Source organism: Mirounga angustirostris, unplaced genomic scaffold (assembly GCF_029215605.1).
Source record: "Mirounga angustirostris isolate CCGP_5_RB_7025 unplaced genomic scaffold, mMirAng1.0.hap1 SCAF_17, whole genome shotgun sequence".
NCBI lineage: Eukaryota > Metazoa > Chordata > Mammalia > Carnivora > Phocidae > Mirounga > Mirounga angustirostris.
The window spans coordinates 5261109-5285874 of NW_026991725.1; the positions used below are offsets into that span (position 1 = coordinate 5261109).

Consider the following 24766-nt stretch of genomic DNA (forward strand, 5'->3'; position numbering starts at 1 on the left):
CCTTCAGCTCAGGTCATGATCCCAGGGTCCTGGGATTGAGCCCCGCATCCAGTTCCCTGCTCGGCAGGGGGCCTGCTTCTCCCGCTCCCACTCCCCCCCCCCCCGCTCGTTCTCTCTCTCTGTCAAATAAATAAAAAAAATGTTTTTAAAATAAAATAAATATAAGCAACATATTTTTTAAAAGAGTCCTTGACTTCCAGATATCCTTACTGAGATATTTTTGAATGACATGATGTTTCAGATTTGCTTTGAAATGATAGCAGACGCTGGGAGAGTAGAGTTCAAATGAGATTGGCAATTGGGTGGGGTTGAATCTGAGTGAAGGGCCCATGGGGATTTATTACAGCATTCTTTCTACTCGTTTATGCTTAACATTTACTGTAAATAATAACAATTTAGAATAAATAAATAAACCAAGATAAATCAGGGGCTTTACATAAAAAGCCCAAGTCCCCCCAGACAAGTGGGTAGTGGGCAGTGCTGCTGGCCTGGGAGGGCAGGGTTGAAGGATCCATTCTCTGTGCACCCAGTCTCTTCCCACATTTGTACTTGGCTTTTGAGGGGGGCATCTTTCCAGAGCTTCTGTGGATCACCGTTTGGGCAGCTAGCTCTGACTTAGCTCCCCGCTTTGTAGGGGGAAGGCAAGAGAAGAGGAGGAGGAGGGAGGGTGATGATGGTGGGGAGATTGGGTCTGACTGGCTGCGTCCCCCACCACATACACACATCCTCCTGACTAGCAGCTGAGAAATTCACTCCCACCCTCTGAGCCTCAGTTCCCTCACCCATCATATGGGGGCTTGGCAGGCGGGGCTCCAAGATCCCTCTCTGCCCTTAGATACTCTAACTCATGCTGGTTGTTTCCTTTTACAGTCTAGTGACACAGGATGACCCCAAGTGTCATGGCCTCGGCAAGCACTGGAATGAGTCCCCCCAGTCCCTCACAGGGACGGTCAAGGTCAGTGAGTCACACGGGTGTGGGAAGCCCCTTCCTCCCTCGCCCAGGCAGATGTAGGCTGAGCAGCCTGGTGGGGACCCCCAGGGGCACAGGTAGGGGTGAGGAAGGGCCTTGGGAGAGTGGGATGATCCATGGTGAGCAGGAATAGTGGCCCCCGTGGTGCTATGGCCCCTGGATCGCTTGCCGGTGTGGGCCGGCCATTCATGGAGCCAGGGGTGGGACACCCCAACGTAATCCTGGACTCAGCAGCTGAGCCCCAGTCCCAGCCCCCAGCCTCTAGCCCCCAGGTTCCATCTTTCCTAAGAGCTTTGGACCTTAGCGTTCCAGAGAAGTGGACAGAGAAATGGGTGGGAGGTGGGATAGAAGATGGTTTCCATATTCTTAAATAACTCCAGGGAAAGCAGTGGTATCTTCTTCCTTGTCCTGATTTCTGTTCTCTGTAGTACTGGCTGTGACGATAGTCCGCCTTGCATCTAACCTCAGTCCCTTCTGTTGCAATTCTACTGAGGGAGCATTTGGCAGGGTCTTGGGTGAGGAGAGAAGCCTGGCCCGCGGCCCAGGCACCTGGAGCTCTTAGCAGGCACAGGCCCAGGTGTCCAGGCTGCCGGGAAAGGAGGAGGGACACAGAGCCACATCCTGACCTGGGTCCCCGCCCATAGCCCCCCACCCCAAGCCAAAATAGGGCCCAGGGGAGACCTGTGGGGCCCCAGGGTGGAGGCATTTGTAAATCCTTGGTGTTTTCCCCCTCTTAGACGTCTCCAGAATCCCTGATCAAGCTGGATGCGCCCCCATCGGTCTGCCCGCGACATGTGAGGATCAAAAACTGGGGCAGCGGGATGACCTTCCAAGACACACTTCACCACAAGGCCAAAGGGGTGAGAAGTCTGTGGCTCAGGGAGAACCACCTTTGTCCCAAGCTGGGGAAGCCACTCGGGCCTTTAGTAGATCAAATGATGTCACCCTGGGCAAACCAGACAGTGATCTGCTTGGGCACAGGGTGCTGGGAACAGAGGCCAGTGGTCCGCACAAATAACAGAAGGATGTAGATGATGTCAGCCCCCTAGTAGTCCCCTGATGGTTGCTGGATAGTCCAGGAGATGGGATAAAGGATCACAGGAAGAAATTCAGTCTTTTTTAGAGAGACCGCATAGTAACAGGGAGAATTTTTTTTTCTTTTTCTTTCTTTCTTCTTCTTTTTTTTTTTTTTTTAAGATTTTATATATTTATTAGAGAGAGAGAGCATGCATGCACAAGCAGGGGGAGCAGCAGAGGGAGAGAGAGAAGTAGGCTCCCCACTGAGCAGGGAGCCCGATGCGGAGCTTGATCCCAGGACTCTGGGATCATGACCTGAGCCGAAGGCAGATGCTTAACCGACTGAGCCACCCAGGCACCCCCAGGGAGAATTTTGTAACAGAACTGCCCAAAGCTGGACTGAGCTACATCAGGAGATAGCGAACTCCCTGTCACTAGAAGGATTCAAGTGCTATTTGATAGGGAAATTGGAGAGGAGTTCAAGCAGCTAGTGAGTAGTTGGAGTTAGTGTCCTTCAAGGCTCCTTCTCCTAAGTGTCTTATTCTAACTATAGAAAGCGTTCTGATTGTAAAGTAGAAAGGAATTGAAAATTTCAAGACCTTGAAAGTGGAAGGATTTCCCATACTTTCTAAAAATTACCACAGTTAACATTTGGGTGTACTTCCTTCTAGCATTTTTTCTGTGCCATCCTCTGACTTTAGGATTTGTATCCTCTCCTTTCGGTTCATTTTGGCTGAATACCAAAAGTGTGTTCCCAGGAGCCACATCAGCCTCTTTAAATGAGAAGGTAGTTGAGATATTCCCAGAGATCAAGCTGTTGACTTGGCCCTGTGTCTGAGTCTGGTCGGGGAGCAGAGTCAGAGACTGAGCCCAAGGTGGTGGGAATAACCCTGGCTCATACCCACTTGGGTCAGCCAGTAGAGGAAAGGAGATGTGCATGGTGAGAAAGCTTGGTGGACCCCAAGGAGGAGGTGCCACAGGGGTGGAGAGGGGCAGCAGGGAGCTGGAACAGCTGGAGTGGAAGGAGGTGGCTAGGAGAGCTGGCCCAGAAGGAGGACCCCCATCAACACCTTCCTGAGGGGTCCAGCAGCCCCCTCACCTCCTGTCTCTCTCTTCCCAGTATCTTGCTTGCAAGTCCAAGTCTTGTCTGGGAGCCATCATGAACCCCAAAAGTTTGACCAGAGGACCCAGGGACAAGCCTACCCCCCCAGACGAGCTCCTACCTCAAGCTATTGAATTTGTCAACCACTATTACAGCTCCTTCAAAGAGTAAGTCTCACTTGGGCTGGATCGCTACGGCCCCCTTTCCCCAAGCTCTTCGGTGTCCCGTCATTTCCCTCTGACCCCAGGCCCTTTCCCTTCCCAGATTCACAATGGAGCCAGGGCTCAAGTACAGTTTTCCGAGGGGAAAGACCAGAGTCAGTTCTCATAATCGTAAGAAAAAGAGGCATAGCAATAGTGGTTAAAAGTGTGGGCCAGGAGTGTAGCTGTTTGACTTTGAATCCTGGCTGCACCAGTAACCAGCTCTGTATCCTTGGGGAATCTGCTCACCCTCTCTGCACCTCAACTTCCTCATCTGTAAAAATGGAGTGAGAATAGAACCTGCTTAGAACAGCGTCTTAGCACTGAGTAACCTTGACAATGAGCTGATACGTACCCTTTCATTATGAAACGTTTGAAAGAGAAAGGACTTCGGGGACCACCTGGTCAAACCCTCCTCCATCAAGGGTGAACAGGGAAGCCCAGTCCCAGCTAGAATCCATGCCGTCTGACTTGGAGAGGGCAGGTCATGCTCTTTGCACTGAACTCTGTGGGGTTCTGTATTCCTGGGTTTCATAAAATATATGACTATTAACGGCATGGATGCCACTGATTTCAACCCTGGCTGTGCATAGAGTCACTTGAGGATTTTGCAAAATGCTGATGCCAGGGTACCCTGGGCCAAGGACATCAGGATCTCAAGAAGTGTGGAGGGGGCAGGGCTCTGTGTTCCCTAAAATCTCCTCTGACGACTCTAATATAGAGCTGGGTTGAGTAACCTGTTGGGACTTGGCTGCCCTATTTGCTATGTAACCACAACCTCTATAGGAGTGCTTTGTGGCTAGGAGGTTCAAGATTCTTGGGCTGTCAGCTCTGTCAATGACTAATGAGCCTTTCAGGGTCTGGGAATTCTCCAGATGGGCCTCACTGGGCCACGGTATCAATACTGACATTCACTGGGCACTAGTATGTTCCGGGCCCTGCATAAGTGCTTTGTGAGCAATGCTCACCACAATTCTATGAGAGGAGTATCATTAGGATCCTCCCCATTTTACAGACACCTGTAGGAACTCCCCCATTTTACAGGAACTGAAGCCCACGGATGAAGTAATTTGCATGAAGTCAGAAGTTTGGGAGTCCCACAGCTGGGATTTGAACCCAGGCAGTTTGGCACCAGAGCCCCTGCTTTTAACCTGTGTTCTAGCATCCAGCTTTTTGACCTTGAAGGTTCCAACTTCAAACTGGACCTGGGAGGTCCTGCTGCCATTTGGAAGGCACTGGGTGGGTGTTAGCCCGGGGAAGTCACCGGCTTGCTCTTGGTGGTGTTCAAACCCACTTGTTTCTCACAGATGGAAGGCCCGTTTCTCAGTCCCAAGTCCAAACCTTGAACCCATCAAGAGGTCCTGGGGGGTGTGAGTGACAAATGGCTGTCCATCCCCACGGTCACACAGAGTTGCAGACGACTGGAAGGTTCGGTTTTTAGCGAAAGAAGGAATGTGTAGTTAGAAACTGTAACTTGCTGAATCTGTTCAGATCCGTTCACTGATGCCAAAAGCTACACTCTTTCTCCAGAACTCATAGGCATTATAGCATCTGTAGTGCCTCGGAAGTGCGACTCTATGAAAACAGTGGTAAAATATAAAACTCTAAAGGAAAATCGGGGGGAAATGTGAAGACGAACCCTTTCCTACATAGTCACATATTAACACCAGGGAGTGGGCTCAAGGTATCCGTGTTCTGGTGATTACTACGGTGTCCGTGCTCGGACTCAGACTGGGGAGTCTTGCTAGAAGTTTGTGGGGTGGGGGGAGGGCTCCCAGTGTGGCAACAGCAACCTCACCCAGCAGGTCCTTATGCCAGGAGTGTCCTTGCAGATAAAGAGCCCCAAATGTTTGGTCTCTGAGCTTTTTTCTTTTCTTTTTTTTTTTTTTAAAGATTATCTATTTATTTATTTGACAGAGAGAGACAGCGAGAGAGGGAACACAAGCAGGGGGAGTGGGAGAGGGAGAAGCAGGCTTCCCGCGGAGCAGGGAGCCTGACGCGGGACTCGATCCCAGGACCCTGGGACCATGATCTGAGCCAAAGGCAGACGCTTAACGACTGAGCCACCCAGGTGCCCCTGAGCTTTTTTCTTTAATGAAGGAAGAGCCGTCAAGACACTCTTCGTCCAGGGCGCCTGGGTGGCTCAGTCGGTTAAGCGACTGCCTTCGGCTCAGGTCATGATCCTGGAGTCCCGGGATCGAGTCCCGCATCGGGCTCCCTGCTTGGCAGGGAGTCTGCTTCTCCCTCTGACCCTCCTCCCTCTCATGCTCTCTGTCTCTCATTCTCTCACTCTCAAATAAATAAATAAAATCTTAAAAAAAAAAAAAAAAGACACTCTTCGTCCATAGAAAGGCCATTCTGTTCGGAGTTGTCCACTCTCCTTAATCAGGAATTCATTCCTTACATAGTGTTGTTTGTTGCCATTTCAAATTGTCTTTGATGTTGATTGGAAATTTCAAGGTTGCTCTGTGTGTGTGTGTGTGTGTGTGTGTTTCAAAGCCTCTCTGACTGAATCCCTCCCTGGGGGATATTTTTGCAGCCTGGGAGGGGTGAGGAGGAAGAGTTTAGAAATCTCCCTGGGAGTGCTGGCTGAGCAGGGCAGAGGTTGAGAAAAAGCACGCTCAAGAGGGGTCTGCGAGGCTGGACCATGCTGTGGAGGGCTCCTTCCTGAATAGGCCCTGGGGCCCTGCAGGCTGGGTCCTGAACGCCCATCCCAGTTCAGAGAGGCGTGGGCAGGCCCTCAACATCTCTGCGCTTGCAATCCCCCCTAGGGTGGAGGGTGGAAGGTTAAGAGCTGGGCTTGGCATCGGGGCACTGTGAATCTGAGTCCTACCTGCTCTTTATCACACTTATGTTCCTGGGCCGGTACTTAACCTACCAGAGCCTTCATACCCCAGACTATAAAATGGACACAAAAGCGCCGCCCTCACAGACTCAGTGAGACCCTGACTGTGAGTGGCGTCGCCCAGTACCTGGCTCAGAATGGGTACTCAGTACACGGGAGCTGGCATGGGAGGGACTGCTCATCTCTGGACCATGGGATGGTGGCCAGAAGGCAGCACGTGGCTGTGACTTGACTTGATGGGTCTTTCTCTAGTCTTTCAAGTGTCTGAGGATTGCACTCCTTGCAGATGCTTGCCAAGCTGAGATGAATAGGATTGGAGAAAAAGCACCTGGAAACAAGGGTGCCAACACGATCAGGACCGGCTGGGTAACTGGCAGGAGTCAGTGGAGAGATGAAAATGTGGGCTCCCTGTTCAAAAATGATGAAGAATTTCAAGAATTTCAAGACAGGGACAAGAGAGCATTAAGCCAAGCCTGGAGCCCTTCTGAGCTTAGGGCTGGGGTCCCACACCTGTGAAGCCGGCCCCAGAGGGGGATGGTTCTCTATCAGGGACATCTTGCCCTCCTGGTAGCGGAGCTCAGTTCCTGCTTCTGTGCATTGAATGAATCCCCATCTAAGGCCATCTCATTGTTGATCTTCCTGCTGTCTTCCTGTCCCCCAGGGCAAAAATAGAGGAACATCTGGCCAGGGTGGAAGCGGTAACAAAGGAGATAGAAACAACAGGAACCTATCTGCTGACGGCGGATGAGCTCATCTTTGCTACCAAGCAGGCCTGGCGCAACGCCCCCCGCTGCATCGGGAGGATCCAGTGGTCCAACCTGCAGGTGGCCTTCCTTAGACCCGGGCAGGGAAGGAAACGGGAGGGCGGGCAGGCCCTGAGCAGGTGGCTCTGAGCGGTCGGGAGGGACTCCCCAGTTTTCTCTTCACGTTCGTGACCATGAGATGGGGATTCGTAGGGCTCCCCCGGGAAGTTTAGAATCTGATTTCAGCACAGGATTTCTAGCAGGTCTTTTGTCTCACATTAAACACAGACATAAAACCGAACCTGTTGAGACCCTGGTGCCTCAAGAGAGGACTGTTTGAATCCTTGGCTCCTAGGAAACACTGTCTTTATCCTAGCCTTCTAGGCGGCTTTACCTTGGGGGATCATTCATTGCTGGATAATATGGAAATCGCTGGGACAGGGAAGTTGATGAGAAATGCCAGTGAAACCAACATGGGCTGAAAGAAAACGGGCTGGGAGCCTGGTGTAAAATGTGCTGATGTTGTAGAGACACTAGGTTAGGGCTGTGGGAATCCCCACTCACATGCTCGAAAGTCAGGTTTTCTTGGGATTTGGGTTTTGATAGGGCTTTCCAAGAGGGGTTGCCTGGGCTCCCGCAGGACAGCAGGAGAAAGGCTGAATGGGGGAGACCTGAGACGGGAGGTGTTGATGCAGAGAAGAGAACGCTCTCCTCTGCTTGGAGTTTGGGTGGTGGGCGACGTTCAGGCCACTCCCCCGGTCCCTCATAACTTAGCTTCTGATCAACCCTTGGGACCTCTGTCCTCACGGTCCTTGATGGTCTGGGCTGGGTGGGCTGTGTGCAGGTCTTTGATGCCCGGAGCTGTTCCACTGCCAAGGAAATGTTCGAGCACATCTGCAGACACCTGCGTTATGCCACCAACAACGGCAACATCAGGTGAGTGCACCTCACCTTGCCGCTGGGGCCCACCCTGCCCTGGAGTCTGAGCCAAAGGATGCAGATGGGTTTAGGGGAGGCTTCCCCAGGAGAAGCCAGGGAGAAAGAGAAAGGAGAAAGAAACAAGCTTCTTCGGCAAGCCTCCATGAGCTTAGCCCCTCTTCCTAGCCCATGTCCTTGGTTTCCTTCTGACTTGGAACCATTTGGAGGGGATGGGGGATCTTTAAGAAGCAACATCTCATTGCTCAAGGTCAGGCTCCCCACTTTTTAGAAGGGATGAGAGGTTAGTTTTGCAGCTCAAGGCTCCAATGTGTCATTTTTCTTAGAACTGGAGAGTCACTGCTCATCAGTACCCACCCCCGCCCCAAACCTTACCTTCTTCTACCCCCAACCAAAGAGGTCAAGGCTGTTAGGACTGAACAACCCACTCTGTCATTCATTCATTTTTCTGTTCAGCAAACAGCGCCCTTATAATGGGGACCCAACCCATGACTAGGCATGGCAGTGGGGTGGGGCCAATACAGAGGTGACTAAGACCTAGGACCCTGCTCCTGCCCACTGTGAACCTATGCCTGGCTCTAGACAAGCATCCCGCTAACTGGACTGCATGAGAGAAAGGTGCAGCGAGGGAAAAGGCTAGGACAGCTAACCCCGCCCAAAGGATAGGGAATGTTCCTGGAAGGGGTGGTCCCTGTATTGGTCTCAAAGGAAGAGGAAGCGCCAGAAGGAGAAGAAGGAGAGAGAGAGGGTATGTCAGGAAGGGAGGCAAGGTTACACTGAGGCCAGTGAGAGCCTGGCATGTTGTGTTGCTGTAGGAGTTTGGTTCAGTTAGCTCAGGTGCAGGGGGATGGGGAACAGGAAGACAGGGGGCAGAGGGGGACCTGGGGAGGCTGGCTGGGAGCCCCTACTGAAGCCGAGGAGTAAATGGCACTGTCCTTGTCTTGGGGAAGGTCGGCCATCACTGTGTTCCCCCAGCGGAGCGATGGGAAGCATGACTTCCGGGTCTGGAATGCTCAGCTCATCCGGTATGCCGGTTACCAGATGCCGGACGGCACCATCCTGGGGGACCCCGCCAGCGTGGAGTTCACTCAGGTACGGGATCCAGCCTTGGTGGCTGACAGAGTGGAGCCAGAGGGGTCAAGGGGCCTGGGTCAGTGGACTCATTTGGGCCCGTCTTGCCCGCAGCTGTGCATCGACCTGGGCTGGAAGCCCAAGTACGGCCGCTTCGACGTGGTGCCCCTGGTGCTACAGGCGGATGGCCAGGACCCTGAGTTCTTTGAAATTCCGCCTGACCTTGTGCTCGAGGTGCCCATGGAACATCCCAAGTAAGCAGGCGGGGGTGCTGGGCTGTGTGTCAACGTGCATGCTCCATCCCTTCCTTGGGGAGATCTCAGTCCTCAGGCCCCTCCTTGCCCGCAAAGCCCAGCCAGCAGCAGGCGGTGTGCAAAAGGGCTGGCTCTCAAGGCTTGCCTTGTCGACGCTTGCACAGCAACCCTGGACTTGGGTCTTGGGCCTCAGACTTAGGAGGATATGTTGATGATGAGGGGGAAGCAGAGGCTTAGACAGATGGGGCCCTAGGAACTTGGAAAGCAGTGACCTTGGGAGAGGAACCCTCAAAGGCTCTATCATTCTCACACTGAGCAGCCCAGGCCTCTTGTCTTCCTGCCAGCTCTCTCAGCTACCCCTCTTCGTACTGTCATGAAACTATAGGGCCATAGTGACTTCTGGAGCTCATCTGCTTCAGCCTCTGCTCTGGGCAGCAATCATCATCACAAAAACTCCTTATATTCCTTATATTGAGACTCACTGTGTAGCAGGCACTGAGCTGGACTCTTCTTTTTGTCCCTTGCATACGCTGAACTCAGTCCCACCTCAGGGCCTTTGCATTCACTATTCCCTCTGCCTGACATGCCTTTTCCTTGGAAATTTAAAGGATTCATTTCTTCTTGACAATGAAGTATTTCCTGAATGTCACCCCCTCTGAGAAGCCTATCCTGAACACTCAATCTAGAGCAGATACTCTCACCTTCTGTCTACCACATCACCTTGCTATTATTTTTCTATTCATCTGTTCACTTGTTTATAGTCTAGACTCTAGTCTGTAAGCTCCTTGAGAATAGGAATCCTGCCTTTCTTGTTCAGCTATATATCCCTAACACCTGAAGGGTACCTGGCACATAGTAGGTGCTCGATTACAAATATTTCTGGAATAAATGAATTTACAAATGAGTGATACCATTATCTTTATAGTAAACCCATGAGTTTGGTGCTAGTATCTCTATTTTACTGGTGGGGTTACTGAGGCTCAGAGAGATGTGAGTTAGTCACATCCCAAGGTCACACAGCTGATAAGCGGTAAAGAAGAACTTGAACCTGGGCTTTCTGACACTAGAGTCCTTAACCGCTGTGTTATGTTGGGTTCTCTGCATTTAGCATGGTGCCTGTCACATGCTTGTTGCTTAACATATCTTTGCATGAACGAGTGGGTAAATGAATGCATAATTAATGAATGATACCTACTGTGCCCTGTTCCCCTCTCCAGGTTGGAGTTGGGAAGGAGTTTTCTTGCTTGACTCTTTTTCTGAAGCCTTTTTTGTTGGTGGGGGTGGAGGGAGAGGGTGGGCAATAACGCAGGCCCCAGTGACCACTGGCTCTGCCTCCCTGCCAGGTATGAGTGGTTCCGTGAGCTGCAGCTGAAGTGGTACGCCCTGCCTGCAGTGGCCAACATGCTGCTCGAGGTGGGTGGCCTCGAGTTCCCAGGGTGCCCCTTCAACGGCTGGTACATGGGCACGGAGATCGGGGTCCGGGACTTCTGTGACGTTCAGCGCTACAACATTCTGGAGGTAACGGGGCCCAGCGGGCGGGACCAGCTGCAGATGTGGGTCCGTCCAGGGGGTTCGTGAGGACCAACTCACTCCATCACTCTGCCTTTGCAGGAAGTGGGCAGAAGGATGGGCCTGGAAACGCACAAGCTGTCCTCACTCTGGAAGGACCGGGCTGTCATTGAGATCAATGTTGCTGTGCTCCACAGCTTCCAGGTACGTCGTGTTCTGTGAGTCTAGAGACTTTCTGGTCAGAAGGTTATCTGGTCCAACCGCTCATCTCATGCTTGGTTCTCCCCTGACAGCATTGTCCATTTTTTATATGCATCACACTAGTATTGAGCACCTAGTTTGTGCTAGGTGCTGGGGATGCAGACAGATAAGCCCTCCTACTCACACTGGGTCTTCTAGTGTAAACTTGAATGCTTCTAGCAACAGGCAACTCCTTATCTTTCAAGACTTGTCCATCCCCAAGCTCGAGTACTGAATCCTATTCCCTCTCCATTTCTCAAGGACTTTACTCCTAAAAATTCTGCCCCCCTTCTTCTGTCTCATCAGTGTCTTCCTCTCTGCTGGATCATTTTCAGCAGTGACCAATAGGCTGTAACAGGTCCCATCTCCAAGAAAGAAATGACCAGCTAACCAAATAAGTCCTCCAGCTACTACCTTGTTTTCCTGCTTCCTTTTACAGCTAACCCGCTGAAAGATCTCACTCCACATCCTCGTCCTCCAGCCACTCCAGTCAGACTTCTGTCCTCTACCGCTCTTCTGGTCACTCTGGAATTCTGCTGTTTTCCAAACTCACCAAGATGGTTCCCACCTCAGGGCCTTTGCACTTGCTTTTCCCTCTGCCTAGAACATCCTTCCCACAGATCATCCCATGACCCCCTCCTTCCCTTCATCCAGGTCTCTATGGTCGCCTCCTTAGAGTTGCTCTTCCTGACCACACCATGGAAGACGGCACCCTTACCCCACCTCCATCTCATCCCTCTCTCTTCTTCGACTCTGTCTTTATTTTTCTTCATAATTCTTAACTAGCTCCTGACATCACATAGTACATCTACTTCATGCCTTTCTTAGGGCTGGGCCTTGTCACTTTTATCCACTATTCTATCTCTAGAGCGTAGAAGAATGTCTGGCCATTGTAGATACGGGAAGAAATACGTACTGAATGAATGAGAGCCCATGTCCACATGAGCAGGGGCTGCCCTTGTTCTGCTGAGCGACTGTACGCACCCCATGGGCCCACACACGGGTTAGTACTTGTGTGGGACTGAGCCTTCTGGTCTGTCTGCTGCTCTTACTCATGAACGCTCCCCTTCCTTTTGGGAAGGAAGCAGAGGATGTGTGAAGATAGTACCGTAGAGGCTGAAACCATCTCCCCAAAGCTAGCAGATGCCCTGAAAGCCAGACCACTAGGAAGACAGTCCTTTATTCATTCTGCAAAACGTATTGAACATTTTGCATGTGCCGGGCACTAGGCTTGGCCAAGGATGTGAGTGGTGAACAAAATAGACAAAAACCCTTTCCTTGTGGAGTGGAGTGGGGAGTTGACATTAAACAAACATTGGTGAATATTTACAATTGCACAGCTTCCCAGGGCTGGTCACCCCATAGGCAGGTGAAGCTTGTGATTGATTGTTGCGGGGGGGCCTGAGGCAGAACAGGAAGAGCCCCCTGGGGATGGCCCAGCTCAGAAGGACCCTGCTGCCCGTGGACCACACATCCTGACTCCTGGGGGCTCTGTGCACCAGCCCTGTCACTGCAGGATGCAGATATGTCCCAGAAAATCTGCTGATCCTCAACTGTCTCCTGATCATTGCTGACCACATCCCTCCACTGCTAGAGAGTCTCCAGGACTTCCTCATCACCCTCTTTTAGGATAAGCTTCCTCATCTGTAAAAATGGAAATAAATAGTAGGACCTTCCTCACTAGGTTATTGTAAGAATTAAATGAAAATGTATGCACAACACTGAGCTGTGCTGCCTGGTCCCTAGAGAACACTCAGTGGGCCTTAGTCTTTTTTTTTTTTTTTAAAGATTTTATTTATTTATTTGAGAGAGAGAGAAACAGCATGAGAGGGGATAGGGTCAGAGGGAGAAGTAGGCTCCCCGCCGAGCCGGGAGCCCAATGCGGGACTCGATCCCAGGACTCCAGGATCATGACCTGAGCCAAAGGCAGTCGCTTAACCAACTGAGCCACCCAGGCGCCCAGTAGGCCTTAGTCTTATTGTTCTTATTATTTATTATTACCGTCATCAGCTTCTGAGCTTACAATTGGTCTGGCACCTGCTTGTAGATGTGTAAGATCGCGAAAGACCTGATGAGCCCTCCATCAGCAGGCTGCTCTTGGGCCTTCCGCCTTGACTGGGGCAGTGTCCACCTCCAGGAATGCCCATGCCCTGCCTAACTCTGCCCGTCTCTTAGGACTTACTTCTGCTTATGGGACGCCTGGGTGGCTCAGTCAATCTTTCTAATTTTTTTTTTTTTTTTTTTTAAGATTTTACTTATTTGCGAGAGAGACAATGAGAGACAGAGAGCATGAGAGGGAGGAGGGTCAGAGGGAGAAGCAGACTCCCTGCTGAGCAGGGAGCCCGATGTGGGACTCGATCCCGGGACTCCAGGATCATGACCTGAGCCGAAGGCAGTCGCTTAACCAACTGAGCCACCCAGGCGCCCCATGGGTGGCTCAGTCAGTTAAGCATCTGCCTTGGGCTCAGGTCCTGATCTCGGGGTCCTGCGATCGAGCCCCATGTTGGGCTCCCTGCTCAGCGGGAGCCTGCTTCTTCCTCTCCCTCTGCCTCTCCCCCTGCTTGTGTTCTCTCTCTCTCTCTCTGTGTCAAATAAATAAATAAAATCTTAAAAAAAAAAAAAAAAAAAGACTTGCCTCCACTCAGAAGTAGCTTCTGGAATCCCCTCCTTCTCCCCCAGGCCTGTGTCTGAGCTCAACCCCCTCCGTCCCCCAGCAGTACCTGCACTCTCCTCTGTTATATCTCATAGCAGACCACACGGACAGCCAACTTCCACTGCCTCCCCTCCTTAGAATATAATCTAATGCGGAAAAGGGGCCTTGCGTTCACCTCTGTAATACCTGTGCCTGACGCACTGCCCTAGCAGACAGAAGTAAGGATGGCAGCTAACGCTTACTGCGCATGTCCTGTGCTTTCAAGGCTTAATGAGGTTCAGCAGCTAATAGCTCAAGGTCATACGGCCAATAAGAGGCCACGGTTTGAATCATGACATTAAACAAATGTCTCTTGACTCGATGAGTTGCCCCAGACAGTGAGGGGTGTGGCTGCCTCTGTTAGGTCATTCCAGGAAGGCTTAGACCCCTTGGCTTTTAATTTTAGGATGTGGGACATGGTGGTGATTTGTCTTCTGTACACTATGGTTCCCCCCAACACTCAGTCCTCTCCAGAGATGTCTAGTTCCTTCTTGGCTGGGAGAGCCACATTCTCAGAGAAGTGACTTCTGGAACTCTCTACTAACAAGTGGCAAGAAGACTCCGTGGTTGTATTTATCAGCATCCAGAGGGAGCCATTTGTTGGGAGTTGGGGGAGACTTATAGGTGTGGCCTGAGAACTGACACTGTCCCTAGAGGGCCGAGGGGGGGCCACCATGTGACCTGTGGGCCCACCATGGCTATGGTGATTTCTGGGGTTCCTTAGGAGGCTCCGAAAGTGTCTTCCACTTGGGCATTTATTTTTAGCAGCAAGGAGGTACCCAGGGGCAATGGCTGTCCCATTTTACTGAGTGCCCGGCCTTTCCATCTTGGGAACCCTGCAGCCAACCGACCGTGCTCCTGACTCCCCCATCCCTTGCCTCAACCCCCCCCCTCTTTGCCTCCTTCTAATTCAGAAGCAGAATGTGACCATCATGGACCACCACTCAGCTGCAGAGTCCTTCATGAAGTACATGCAGAACGAGTACCGCTCCCGAGGGGGCTGCCCGGCTGACTGGATTTGGCTGGTCCCCCCGATTTCTGGGAGCATCACTCCTGTGTTCCACCAGGAGATGTTAAACTATGTCCTGTCCCCTTTCTACTACTACCAGGTAAGGCAGGGCTTTCCTCTCCTGTCTGTCTTGGGAGCTCAGGGGTAGAGAGAGTGTGTCTGTAGGTGTGTGCGCGTGCATGAGCGTGCATGTGCACAAATGCACGCATGTGTATGCTCACTCGTGCAGGACCCACGGGGAGGGGTCGGGGATGCAGAGCCCTCTGCTTTTCAGGCTGTAGTCACAGATGCTGAGCAGCGTTTGTTCCCACAGAGAGTGGGACTTCAGGAAAGACCTTTTATTCTACCTTCAGGGGCCCATTGCTTTGCTGGGGCTTACACTTCTGAGGCTGACCACCATTACCCCCACCTGTAGAGAGTCAGAGCCCATCATGGTGAAGAGCTTGGCTCCCGGGTCAGAGACGCCTGTAGGCGACTCTGCCACTTCCTAACTGTAGGATCTTGGGTGGGTCTTTTCACCCACGTGAGCCCTGCTGTTCTCATCTCTAAAAGCGATGAGCATTATTAGCTCCACGATAGGAGGATCCCACAAACTGGTGGATGCCCAACCTAGAATGCACTTTATCACCGTTACCTGTTGAAACCAGTTCATTTTTTGTCAAAAAAGGACTTTGGTTTGATTTGGGGAAGAGCTTCCTTACTTTAAGATGCTAAGTAGCAGATCAGGGTGACTGTTTGCTGGGGACAGTTTGTAGCTGCTGTGGTAGCACCTCCTTTTCCTCTCAAAGGAGGAACCCGGTTTGGACTCTACATCATATGACCTGCCTAGTAATTAGACACTAAAACTGGAAGCGAAGTGGGGCCTCTTCCTTCTGGGGGGACACTAATGGAGAATAAGCCAGCAGACCCCCCGGTGTGGGCAGGCTCTAAGCTGGCCACTGGGGCTGTAGCTCCGAGGGAGACAGAGCCCCAGTCCTCCCCAGTGGGGCATTCAGGGAGCCCCGCCTCACAGAGGGCACGAAGGGTCCTCTATCTTCCTCGCATCCCCACACCAGAGCCGAGCCAGGGCCCACCTGCCCTCATATACGTGTGCCTTCCTGTCTGAAGGTGGAGGCCTGGAAAACCCACACCTGGCAGGACGAGAAGCGGAGACCCCAGAGAAGAAAGATTCCGTTCAAAGTCTTGGTTAAGTAAGTGGGAGCGGCTGGTGCTGAGGCCTGAACGTCAGCCCTTCCTTCCAGGCGCTGCCCTTCTCGGCCTCGACGGGCCGGGAACCAAGAGACATGGAGATCTTTATGGAGGATGGTTCACAGGGGTCCAGATGCCAAGGGGGATCACCTGCCGCCATTGGCCCAACCTTCCCTGTCCTCCATTCTCCCCAGGGGCTGAGTAGTGGGTTGAGCGGGTGAAGGGAGGTGAAGGGCCATGGGTCAGGGTCAGTAGCTGGTAAGAAACGTGCATTCCTTTCCCTCATCCTGCCACACTTTAAACACTGTCCCTCTCCTGTTCTCCTGGGGCCCCCATGTTCCTCTGGAAGGTTGAGTCAGCACAGTGTCTGTCTGTCTGTCCACACAGAGCTGTGCTCTTCGCCTCCATGCTGATGCGCAGGACCATGGCGTCCCGAGTCAGGGCCACAATCCTCTTTGCGACGGAGACAGGAAAGTCTGAAATGCTGGCCCGGGACCTGGGGGCCTTGTTCAGCTGTGCCTTCAACCCCAAGGTAGCCGGCTCAGCTGGACATGGGCCTTTTTTCTCTGCCTGCGTACAGACAAGTTGGCAAAAGTTAAAATGGTTGCTCTGCTCCTGAATGTCCCAGAGCCTTGGATGTGCTGATCGTACATTGTAAATTTGTGACAGAAGGATAGGTGTGTGTCCAGGGACTCCCAAATTTACATAGCACACAACTTTTCCATGGTGTTCCAGGGAACACAGTTTGAGAAATGCTCTCCTAACCCAAGTCGCAACATCCGTGAGCTCCTGTAGATGGATTTTATTCCTATTTACTCAACACCTTCCCTACAGGGCACAGTGCTAAACGTGAAGGGGGCAAAGAATGAATAGAAAATAAAACAGAACCCCAGAGGGTGACTCATTCATTCTGTCAGTGTTGGATTTTATCCTTCTTGGAGACCTCCCACGTCACATGGGTGTGCGTCGAACAGGGAAGCGGTGACACTTGTCACCTGAGATTAGCTTCAGGCGAAGCATTCGGATCCCCGAGGCATTAAAGGATCGTCATTTTTGTAACGCGCTCATCTCATTTTTGTGGAAAACACATCCACACACTTCAGAATTCAAAATAGCAGTGGGAGCGTTTTGACTGGGGGCCTGCAGGGTTTTGGAGGCGAGCCCTCCCTGGCTTGTGGATGTGCTGGTGGTGGGGCTTGTGTGGGGCCGGAGGATGGGGAGCGAGGTGTTCACGTGGGTTTATTTGACGGGGATTCGTGGAGCACCCACCTCTGTGCCACGCTTGTGCTGGGCGTGGGCGGGGCCTGGGGGAAACAGATGATGAGGGGGGCTTCTGGCCTGGGTGGGGGAAGGGAAGCACAGGGTGTCTGGGGACGGCATGGAGGGCTGATGTCCTCCTTTGGGGCCCTGCAGGTCCTCTGCATGGACGAGTACAAGCTGAGTCATCTGGAGGAGGAGCAGCTGCTTCTGGTGGTGACCAGCACGTTTGGGAATGGAGACTCCCCCGGCAATGGAGAGGTGGGTGGCCTGGGTCCCAGTGGTCGGGGGTGCTAGGGCCCGAGGGGGCCAAGGAAAGGATCTGGGTGATTCAGCATGTCCTACGGAGGACATTTGGAAGTAAGTGCTCAGATCACTCTGGGCTGCCCTAGCCCCAGCATTTGGCTGCCTTCTTTGTAATTATCACCATATGTATGTGACCCCTTTCCTAGGACATACTTTATATTTTTAAGTAAGTTGACCCACCTTTTTTAAACTCAGAAATTAATGTGTAAGGGAAACTTTGTATCATCCCCACAGATGGAAAGCCGACAAAAAATAAATCCAATGAAAGCCACAGTTCTTGAATTTTTGCTAGACACTGTTGCCTGAGCATGGCTTGCTTTGTTTTTTTAAAATGAGCAATGGCCGAGTATTAGAGGTCTTCGGGCTCCAGTAGCTCCAAGCTGAGACTCTCCCTAGTTTTCGTAAAGACGATAATAATTATAGAAACAGGAATAACTAAAAAAAAATTACAAAAAAGAGAATACTGTCTTACCATATGATTTGACACTGTTCCATATTTCACCTAAAATTATCTTGAGTTCCTTGGAAATCAGGGTTATCTTAGAGAGTACGGGACCAGTTGTCATTCTTACCAGGTTCCAAACAGGAAAAGAGGCTTACGCTCCATTAGGAGATCCCCTGGAGATGCCGGGCCCTCTCTCTACCAGAGCTGGATGGGGCTGGGCTATTCGGGGCTACAGGCCCACATGAGTTACTAAGGCTGAACTGGTCCTTGAGCCCCAGCCAGTTGGCCCCACACATAAACTGACTTCCGTTTGTGGATCCTGAACCTTCTTCTGACCGATGTGGCCAGTTTTGAAGTGGGCCACAAGAAGAAAAGTAAAAGCAGTGCTTTTATGAATCTTGTCCTGAGAACTCAGTGGTTCTCTCTCTTTCTAGAAACTGAAAAAATCTCTCTTCATGCTGAAAGAGCTTACCAACAAGTTCAGGTAAGGCTTTTCCCCACTCGCACTTGTCCAAGCCCTGCCTTATGGACCTAAGGGTTCTGGGACCTGGGTTCCAGGGAGGGTACTGGTTGTGTGTAAGGGGGGGGGGTCTCGTCCAAGATGTCCAGGCACAATGAGAGCCTGTCCTCAGAGTGTGTCAAGGGTCAAACCGGGGAAACTAAGTCCCTCTCATAGGTCTGCAAGCTGAGCATGGGATTGGTCACGGGAGTTGGTGACAATTGTGGCTTGGGAGCTGGAGAGGACCTGAAGATGGCGTGCCTGGTCCTGTGCCCAGCTGGAGTGGGGGTGTCTGAGGCTGGTTTACAGGCCGGTCATGCTACGTGATGCTTGCAGGGGTGAGCTCACTCCAGTCTCCATGTGTGTGTCCTCCTCGGGCAGGTATGCTGTGTTCGGCCTTGGCTCCAGCATGTACCCTCAGTTCTGTGCCTTTGCTCATGACATCGACCAGAAGCTGTCCCATCTGGGGGCCTCTCAGCTCGCCCCAACAGGGGAGGGGGACGAGCTCAGTGGACAGGAGGAAGACTTCCGCAGCTGGGCCGTGCAAACCTTCAAGGTCAGTTCTTAGCTGGAGCTGCCCCCTCAGCAGGGACAGGGAGGCCACAGCCCATTCCTGTCCAGGACTTCTGTGCTGGGCATCCTGGGTAGCCTGACCCCCGCCTGGTCCTACAGGCACGGTCCTAGGTGTAGCCTGAGGGCTCAGGTCACTGCTGCTCTCCCTCAGCTCCCCCAGAACTCCACTTGAAGCATGCATCCCTGGGTAGGAGAAGAGGGCTGAGACACCTCCCATCCTCCAGGAGCTTTGGTTTAAGATCTTTTCCCCTCTGATTACCCAGGTCACCCCTCGATGACTTTGCCTTGTTTCAGTCTCCCAGCCACAGAGAGCCTGGGGACAGGGACCATGCAGTGGAGTCTCTGGACCTGTGTCAGAATCTCAGTAGGGCTTCGCTGCCTGTGGCCTGATGCCCCTGATTTAAAGAACTCCTTATTGGGGCACCTGGGTCGCTCAGTCAGTTAAGTGTCCAACTCTGGATTTCAGCTCAGGTCATGATCTCAGGGTCATGGGATTGAGCCCCATTTCGGGCTCTGTGCTCAGCAGGGCATCTGCTTGGGATTCTCTCTCTCCCTCTGCCCCTCCCTGCACTAGCTCTCTCTCTCTCTCTCAAATAAATAAAATCTTAAAGAAAAACAAACAAACTCCTCGTGTAAGCAGAGCATTTCACCCAACAGTGGTACTTAAAGCACCAGCTTGAGTCGGGGCAGACCTGGTTGCCAGGCCCACACCGCCTGCATGTGACTCCACACCAGGAGCATGGGAGTTATCCAACCTCAGGGGGTGGGCATGTGGGTAAAGTGAGATACTGTCAATATTAACATCCATGGAACAGTAGTAGCAACTGTGTGCCGAGCCCGGCCACCTCTTTGAGTCCTCACAGCGGCCCAGTCTGACCCACGTGCTTAGTAATTATAGGAAGCACTTCACCAATTTGTAAGGACCTACAAAATGGTGGCCCCATTGATGGGGATGACGTCGTTGAGGATGACAGTGACCGTGGTTAACATCGGTCTGCTCCCTCTTCTTCCAGGCGGCCTGTGAGATGTTCAATGTGCGAGGCAAACACAGCATTCAGATCCCCAAGCTCTACACCTGCAATGTGACCTGGGACCCACACCACTACAGGCTTGTGCAGGACTCGCGGCCTCTGGACCTCAACAAAGGTACCTTATGCGTCGCGCTGCATGGGCCCTTCCTGCCGGGGTGGAGGTCTCTGCGCCCTGAGTCTGTGGTCGAGGAGACCACTAGGACCCTCTGAACAGAGGCAGCTGGCCTAGGGCTGCCAGGCACTCTCTCTTGTTGGATCTGAGAGCCTGCTGGGGTGCGAGGCAGGAGAGCTTGCTTCATCTCTGAGGGAGGCTGTTTCAGGAGGAAGCCCCGGGTGGGTGGTAGAAGAAAGGGGAGCCAGCACCGACTGACGGCCTCCTGTGTGCCAGGCACTGGGCTGCGCTCCTCGCCCGCCCACTCTAAGCAAGCCCTGACATTCATCTTGCAAGAAGGGCCCAAGGACCTGGGCGCCTGGCTGGCTCAGCTGGTGGGGGCATCCTACTCTTGATCTCTGGGTCGTGAGTTTGAGTTCCATGCTGGGTGCAAAGAATACCTAAAAAGGGGGGGGGGCACAAAGAAACGAAAGCTTGGGGAGGTGAAGCAGGTTGCTAGCATGTGGCCAGGCTGGGATTTGAGCCCCAGCCGTCCAGCTCTGACAGCAGCCAAGTATTGTAAAAAACATCTTGTGGAGGCAATCCCAGGCTGCTCGACGGTGGCTTCTGGACACTGGGCCTCCACGATTCCTCTTTTCTTGTACCATGAGTACAGGAGTTGTGTAGCTTTCTGCGTGTTTAGGGTACCCCCAAGTTCAACTATGCTCTCCCACAGATGCCAGGCCATGGGGATGGCCTAGAAATGCCCCTCTTTGGGCACCTAATGCATTCCCCCTCCTCACCTAGCAGCAGCACAAACACCCCTGTTAGACCAAGTGTCTTTATTTGTGATTTGGAAACATGGCAGGGAAACAGCAAAAGAAAACTCTATCCCACCATCACAGCGGGACACCCCAGGGGTAGTGTCCAGGCATAACTGACTCAGACTCGGGGAGGCTGACCCCCACCAATGCTTAAGAGCCACTCTGCCACTTCATCCTCTCTGTCCCCCACAGCCCTCAGCAGTATGCACGCCAAGAACGTGTTCACCCTGAGGCTCAAATCACAACGGAATCTACAGAGTCCCCAATCCAGGTAGGGGTGATGTCCCACAGGTTTAATATAATGAAGGAAAGACCAGAGCAAGTCAGTCTTTGAAAGGAGAGAAGTGTGCACTGGCATTAGCCATGATGTCATGGGTAGGACCGACTTGGCCGGTAACCCCTGTGATCTCTGGTGCCTTTAGGTCTGGTCTCCATTAACCGTGGGCCAGTTTTCCAGCTTAAGAACTAGGCACCTGCTTTACTACCCATCCTTTGTCACTAAACCCTTTCACCAAAGGTGGAGGGTGGGCAAAGAGAAACTCAAACCATTTGGCTCTTTCTTAAGAACTTCCAAGAAAATTTTTAGCAGGGAAGGACATTTCCCCGTCAGGAGAAACGAGTGTTAGGAATTCCCTGTTGGTTTTGTTTGTCTGTGCTGTCCTCCCCCATTCATTAGGAAAACTGGGCTTTGTTCTAATAAGAGCCAGATTTGTGCTGGGGACAAGGAAGTGTTTGTTCTAATGCCCACAGATCTCCAAGGGGGATGCTCTCTTTAGGTGGAGGGTGTGGTCAAGCCCAGGTGGGCTCGGGAGTACTGCCCAGGGAGGGGGCTGCCCACCCTCTCCCCACAGAGAAACCCCAGGCCCAGTGGGCACCAGGCCCTCTTGAGCACCCTAGCTCCAGGGGATGCCAGCAACCCGACCCGACCCGTGCTCACCGAACTGAGAAGGAAAATGAAAAGAGGGCACATTTCCTGGGGAAGTCGGCCCGCCCATCAGGGAGCTCGGGAGGAAATCCTGGTGGCGTCACCAGAGGCTTCTTTTTCCCTTCTCCAGCCGCACCACCCTCCTGGTGGAGCTTTCCTGGGAGGACAGCTGCGGGCTGAGCTACATGCCCGGAGAGCACCTCGGGGTTTGCCCGGGCAACCAGCCAGCCCTGGTGCGAGGCATCTTGGAGCGAGTGGTAGATGGCCCTGCACCCCACCAACCTGTGCACCTGGAGACGCTCAGTGAGAGTGGTAAGACCTCTGCATGGTGGCCCTAGCATCCCACCCCCCTCTCCCCACCCCGGCAGCCCCCCAACTCCGCTGATGGGCTGGTCCCATCCCTGTGCTGTGGGCTCCTAACCCTATCCTTCCTGCTGAGTGGGGGGACCACCCAAGCCCACGCTGATGCGATTTGGCCAACAGAAGGGATGCTTCTTTGGGGCTCTCCCCAACCCCAGAGGCTGGGGAGTCTCTTTCCCTTCATTCTTTTGCTCACTCAGCCACTTTTTTGTTAATGGATGGATTCATTTATTTTTGCATCAAAATTTTAACTAGTTGGTCGCATCTATATACTAGGCAGGTCCTGGGCTACAAAAATGAATGAGACTCAGTGTCCACACTCAGAAAGCTCACTACCTAGTACAGGAGACAGATAGGCAAGAGTATTCTTCTTCATCATCATCATCATCATCATCATAGTAGCCGCTGGTATTCATTGGGTAATTACTAGATACTAGCATTTTATAGGCTTTGTCTCTTCAGGCCCCACAATAAACATGTGTGTGCACTTTGCCTGATGACATAATGGAGAGATGTGGGAACAGTGTAAAAATGCTGCGCTTTGAAGGTTAGAGTCCCTGAGCCATCAGGGACTAGCATTACAAGCTGCGTGACCTTGGGCCTATAAGTCAACCTCTCGAAGCTTTATTTCTTTGTCTCTAAAATGGAGATAAGAGAGCCTTCCTCATAAGGTTGTAGTAAAGACCAAATGAGTAGATGCACATGCAACCTTCACCACAATTCCTGGCACCAAATAAATGCAGGAATGGAGGAATGTCCATTTCCTACAGGCTAATGAACATTTGTCCAGAAGCTCAGAGAAGGGGGAGTCTCCTTGGATTCCAAAGTGCATAACCCCCTTGCATGTTCCAGGTATTCTAACCTCACCCACTGAGGGTCTTATTTATCCCCACCTCACTTGGCCAGTGGGCAGGGGCACACTGTGGGTGACCAGGAGAGTGAGACTCCTCCTGGCCATCCTCACTTGGGAAAAGACGCTGTCCTGGGGGCGCCTGGAGCACCCCCTTCCCGGGCTATGGTGAGGCCCAATCTATGTGGGGAGCACAGCACAGTGGCGATAGGTACTAGGAGAGATAAGCTAACGAAATCAACCATCATGAGCCTCCCAGCCCATAGGAATAGCTCTCTAGCCTTAGTGATAATCTTGCCTCCAAAGAATGTGTACCCCTAAAGAGAGTGGCCACATTAGGAAAGTGGGGGTCAGAGAAGCAAAGTACAGCATTGTCTCCCACTGTCCGGAGAAATGTGAGCGAGGAGACAGAGATGGCCTTGTGACTGTAGGAAGACAGATGTGGTTCATTCAGACCTTGGGTCTGGATGAAATAACGTGATAGTAATATTTTTACCTAATGTTTATTGAGCATGTGTGTACCAGACACTGTACTATTATATATACACCATTCTGTTCAATGCTCATACAAACCCAGGGGGACAGGTTTTGTTATCACATCCGTTTTACAGAGAGAGAACCCAAGGCTCAGAGGGTTTAATCACCTAGCTATTAAGTGAGGAACCAGAGTTCAAACCCATGTCTGCTGGCTCCAGGGTCCACACTGTGACCACCCTGCATACTGACTCTTGGGACGCCCTGGGACTTGACACTTCGGGCTGATCTGCTGCTCACCCAGTACCTGTTGGTATAGCCCCAGGGGACTGTAGTCATGGGCTTTTCTCTAAATGAATAACTGGCCTCTGGGGTGTGTATCAGTCTTTGGTGAATTTAGTCACTGTGAGTCTGTAGTTCACCTATGGGTGAACCAGAGGGGGACTGAACTCTTGTGCATAGTTGATTTTCCAGGATCATGTCAACTTGGGTGCCCTTTGGAGGGCTGTTGATCGGCCCTCCCTGGCAGCCCTACCTCTGGGCACATGAACACTTTCACAGTTCCTGGAGCTAGAAAGTCAATGTCTCTCCCCTGCAGCTGTAGGGTGGAGGGTGTCTTCCCCAGAGGCCTCATTACCCTTCAGGAAACTGAAATAGGGCCTTTTTGTCATTCTGACTCCTTTTTTTCCCTGTCCAGGAAGCTATTGGGTCAGAGACAAGCGGCTGCCCCCGTGCTCACTCAGCCAGGCCCTCACCTACTTCCTGGACATCACCACCCCCCCTACCCAGGTGCTGCTCCGAAGGCTGGCACACCTGGCCACGGAAGAGGCTGAGAGGCAGAGGCTGAAGACCCTGTGCCAGGTGAAGGTTGGGCCAGTGGGTGAAGGAAGGGCAGGGTCCCAGAGTCAGGGGGAGCTAGAACCCAGAGCTGGTCTTTAACCTCCAAGGCGGAATCCGACCCAGCTTCTCAAAGCGAGACTTGTCAAAGCTGGTGGGAAATCAGTGTCCTCTCCCATACCATCTCTAGGACACAGTTGTGTTGAGTGAACTGAACTTTTCTGAGTGTCTGCAGGATGCTACCAAAGCATACTTTGTTAGAAATTACCTAGAAAAGGAGAGCCACTGTGTCTTGTCTTTGTGTATTCCCCAGACCTGGCATAAGCATGGAACTTAGGAAGTGCTGGAGGATGGATGGTGAGGATGAATGGAGACGTGGACACGAGAGGATGCATTAACTCACTGGCAACTTTCTAGGCCCATGCTTTTGCAAAAGGCACTGGATGGCATCATTGCCATCATCTTTCTCACTAATTATCTTGATTCCAGCCGTTATCCTGTGGCTGCAGTGTATTAAC

The 24766-nt window shown here is 52.2% G+C and overlaps 1 protein-coding gene across 1 annotated transcript in view; it reads left to right on the plus strand.

The window, feature by feature from the left end:
• The first annotated feature begins 876 nt into the window (after nt 1–876).
• Nucleotides 877–24766, plus strand: part of NOS2 (nitric oxide synthase 2) — a 29636-nt gene continuing 5746 nt past the window's right edge. The window contains exons 1-19 of the mRNA XM_045889458.3: nt 877–955; nt 1708–1830; nt 3108–3256; nt 6796–6958; nt 7722–7813; nt 8764–8905; nt 8999–9138; nt 10482–10656; nt 10750–10851; nt 14494–14688; nt 15696–15778; nt 16164–16308; nt 17190–17294; nt 18219–18268; nt 18665–18839; nt 19870–20002; nt 20995–21073; nt 21858–22039; nt 24109–24272. Coding sequence (XP_045745414.2) covers nt 1792–1830; nt 3108–3256; nt 6796–6958; nt 7722–7813; nt 8764–8905; nt 8999–9138; nt 10482–10656; nt 10750–10851; nt 14494–14688; nt 15696–15778; nt 16164–16308; nt 17190–17294; nt 18219–18268; nt 18665–18839; nt 19870–20002; nt 20995–21073; nt 21858–22039; nt 24109–24272 — 2313 coding nt within the window. The 5' untranslated portion in view covers nt 877–955; nt 1708–1791. The remainder of the gene's footprint in view (nt 956–1707; nt 1831–3107; nt 3257–6795; nt 6959–7721; nt 7814–8763; nt 8906–8998; nt 9139–10481; nt 10657–10749; nt 10852–14493; nt 14689–15695; nt 15779–16163; nt 16309–17189; nt 17295–18218; nt 18269–18664; nt 18840–19869; nt 20003–20994; nt 21074–21857; nt 22040–24108; nt 24273–24766) is intronic.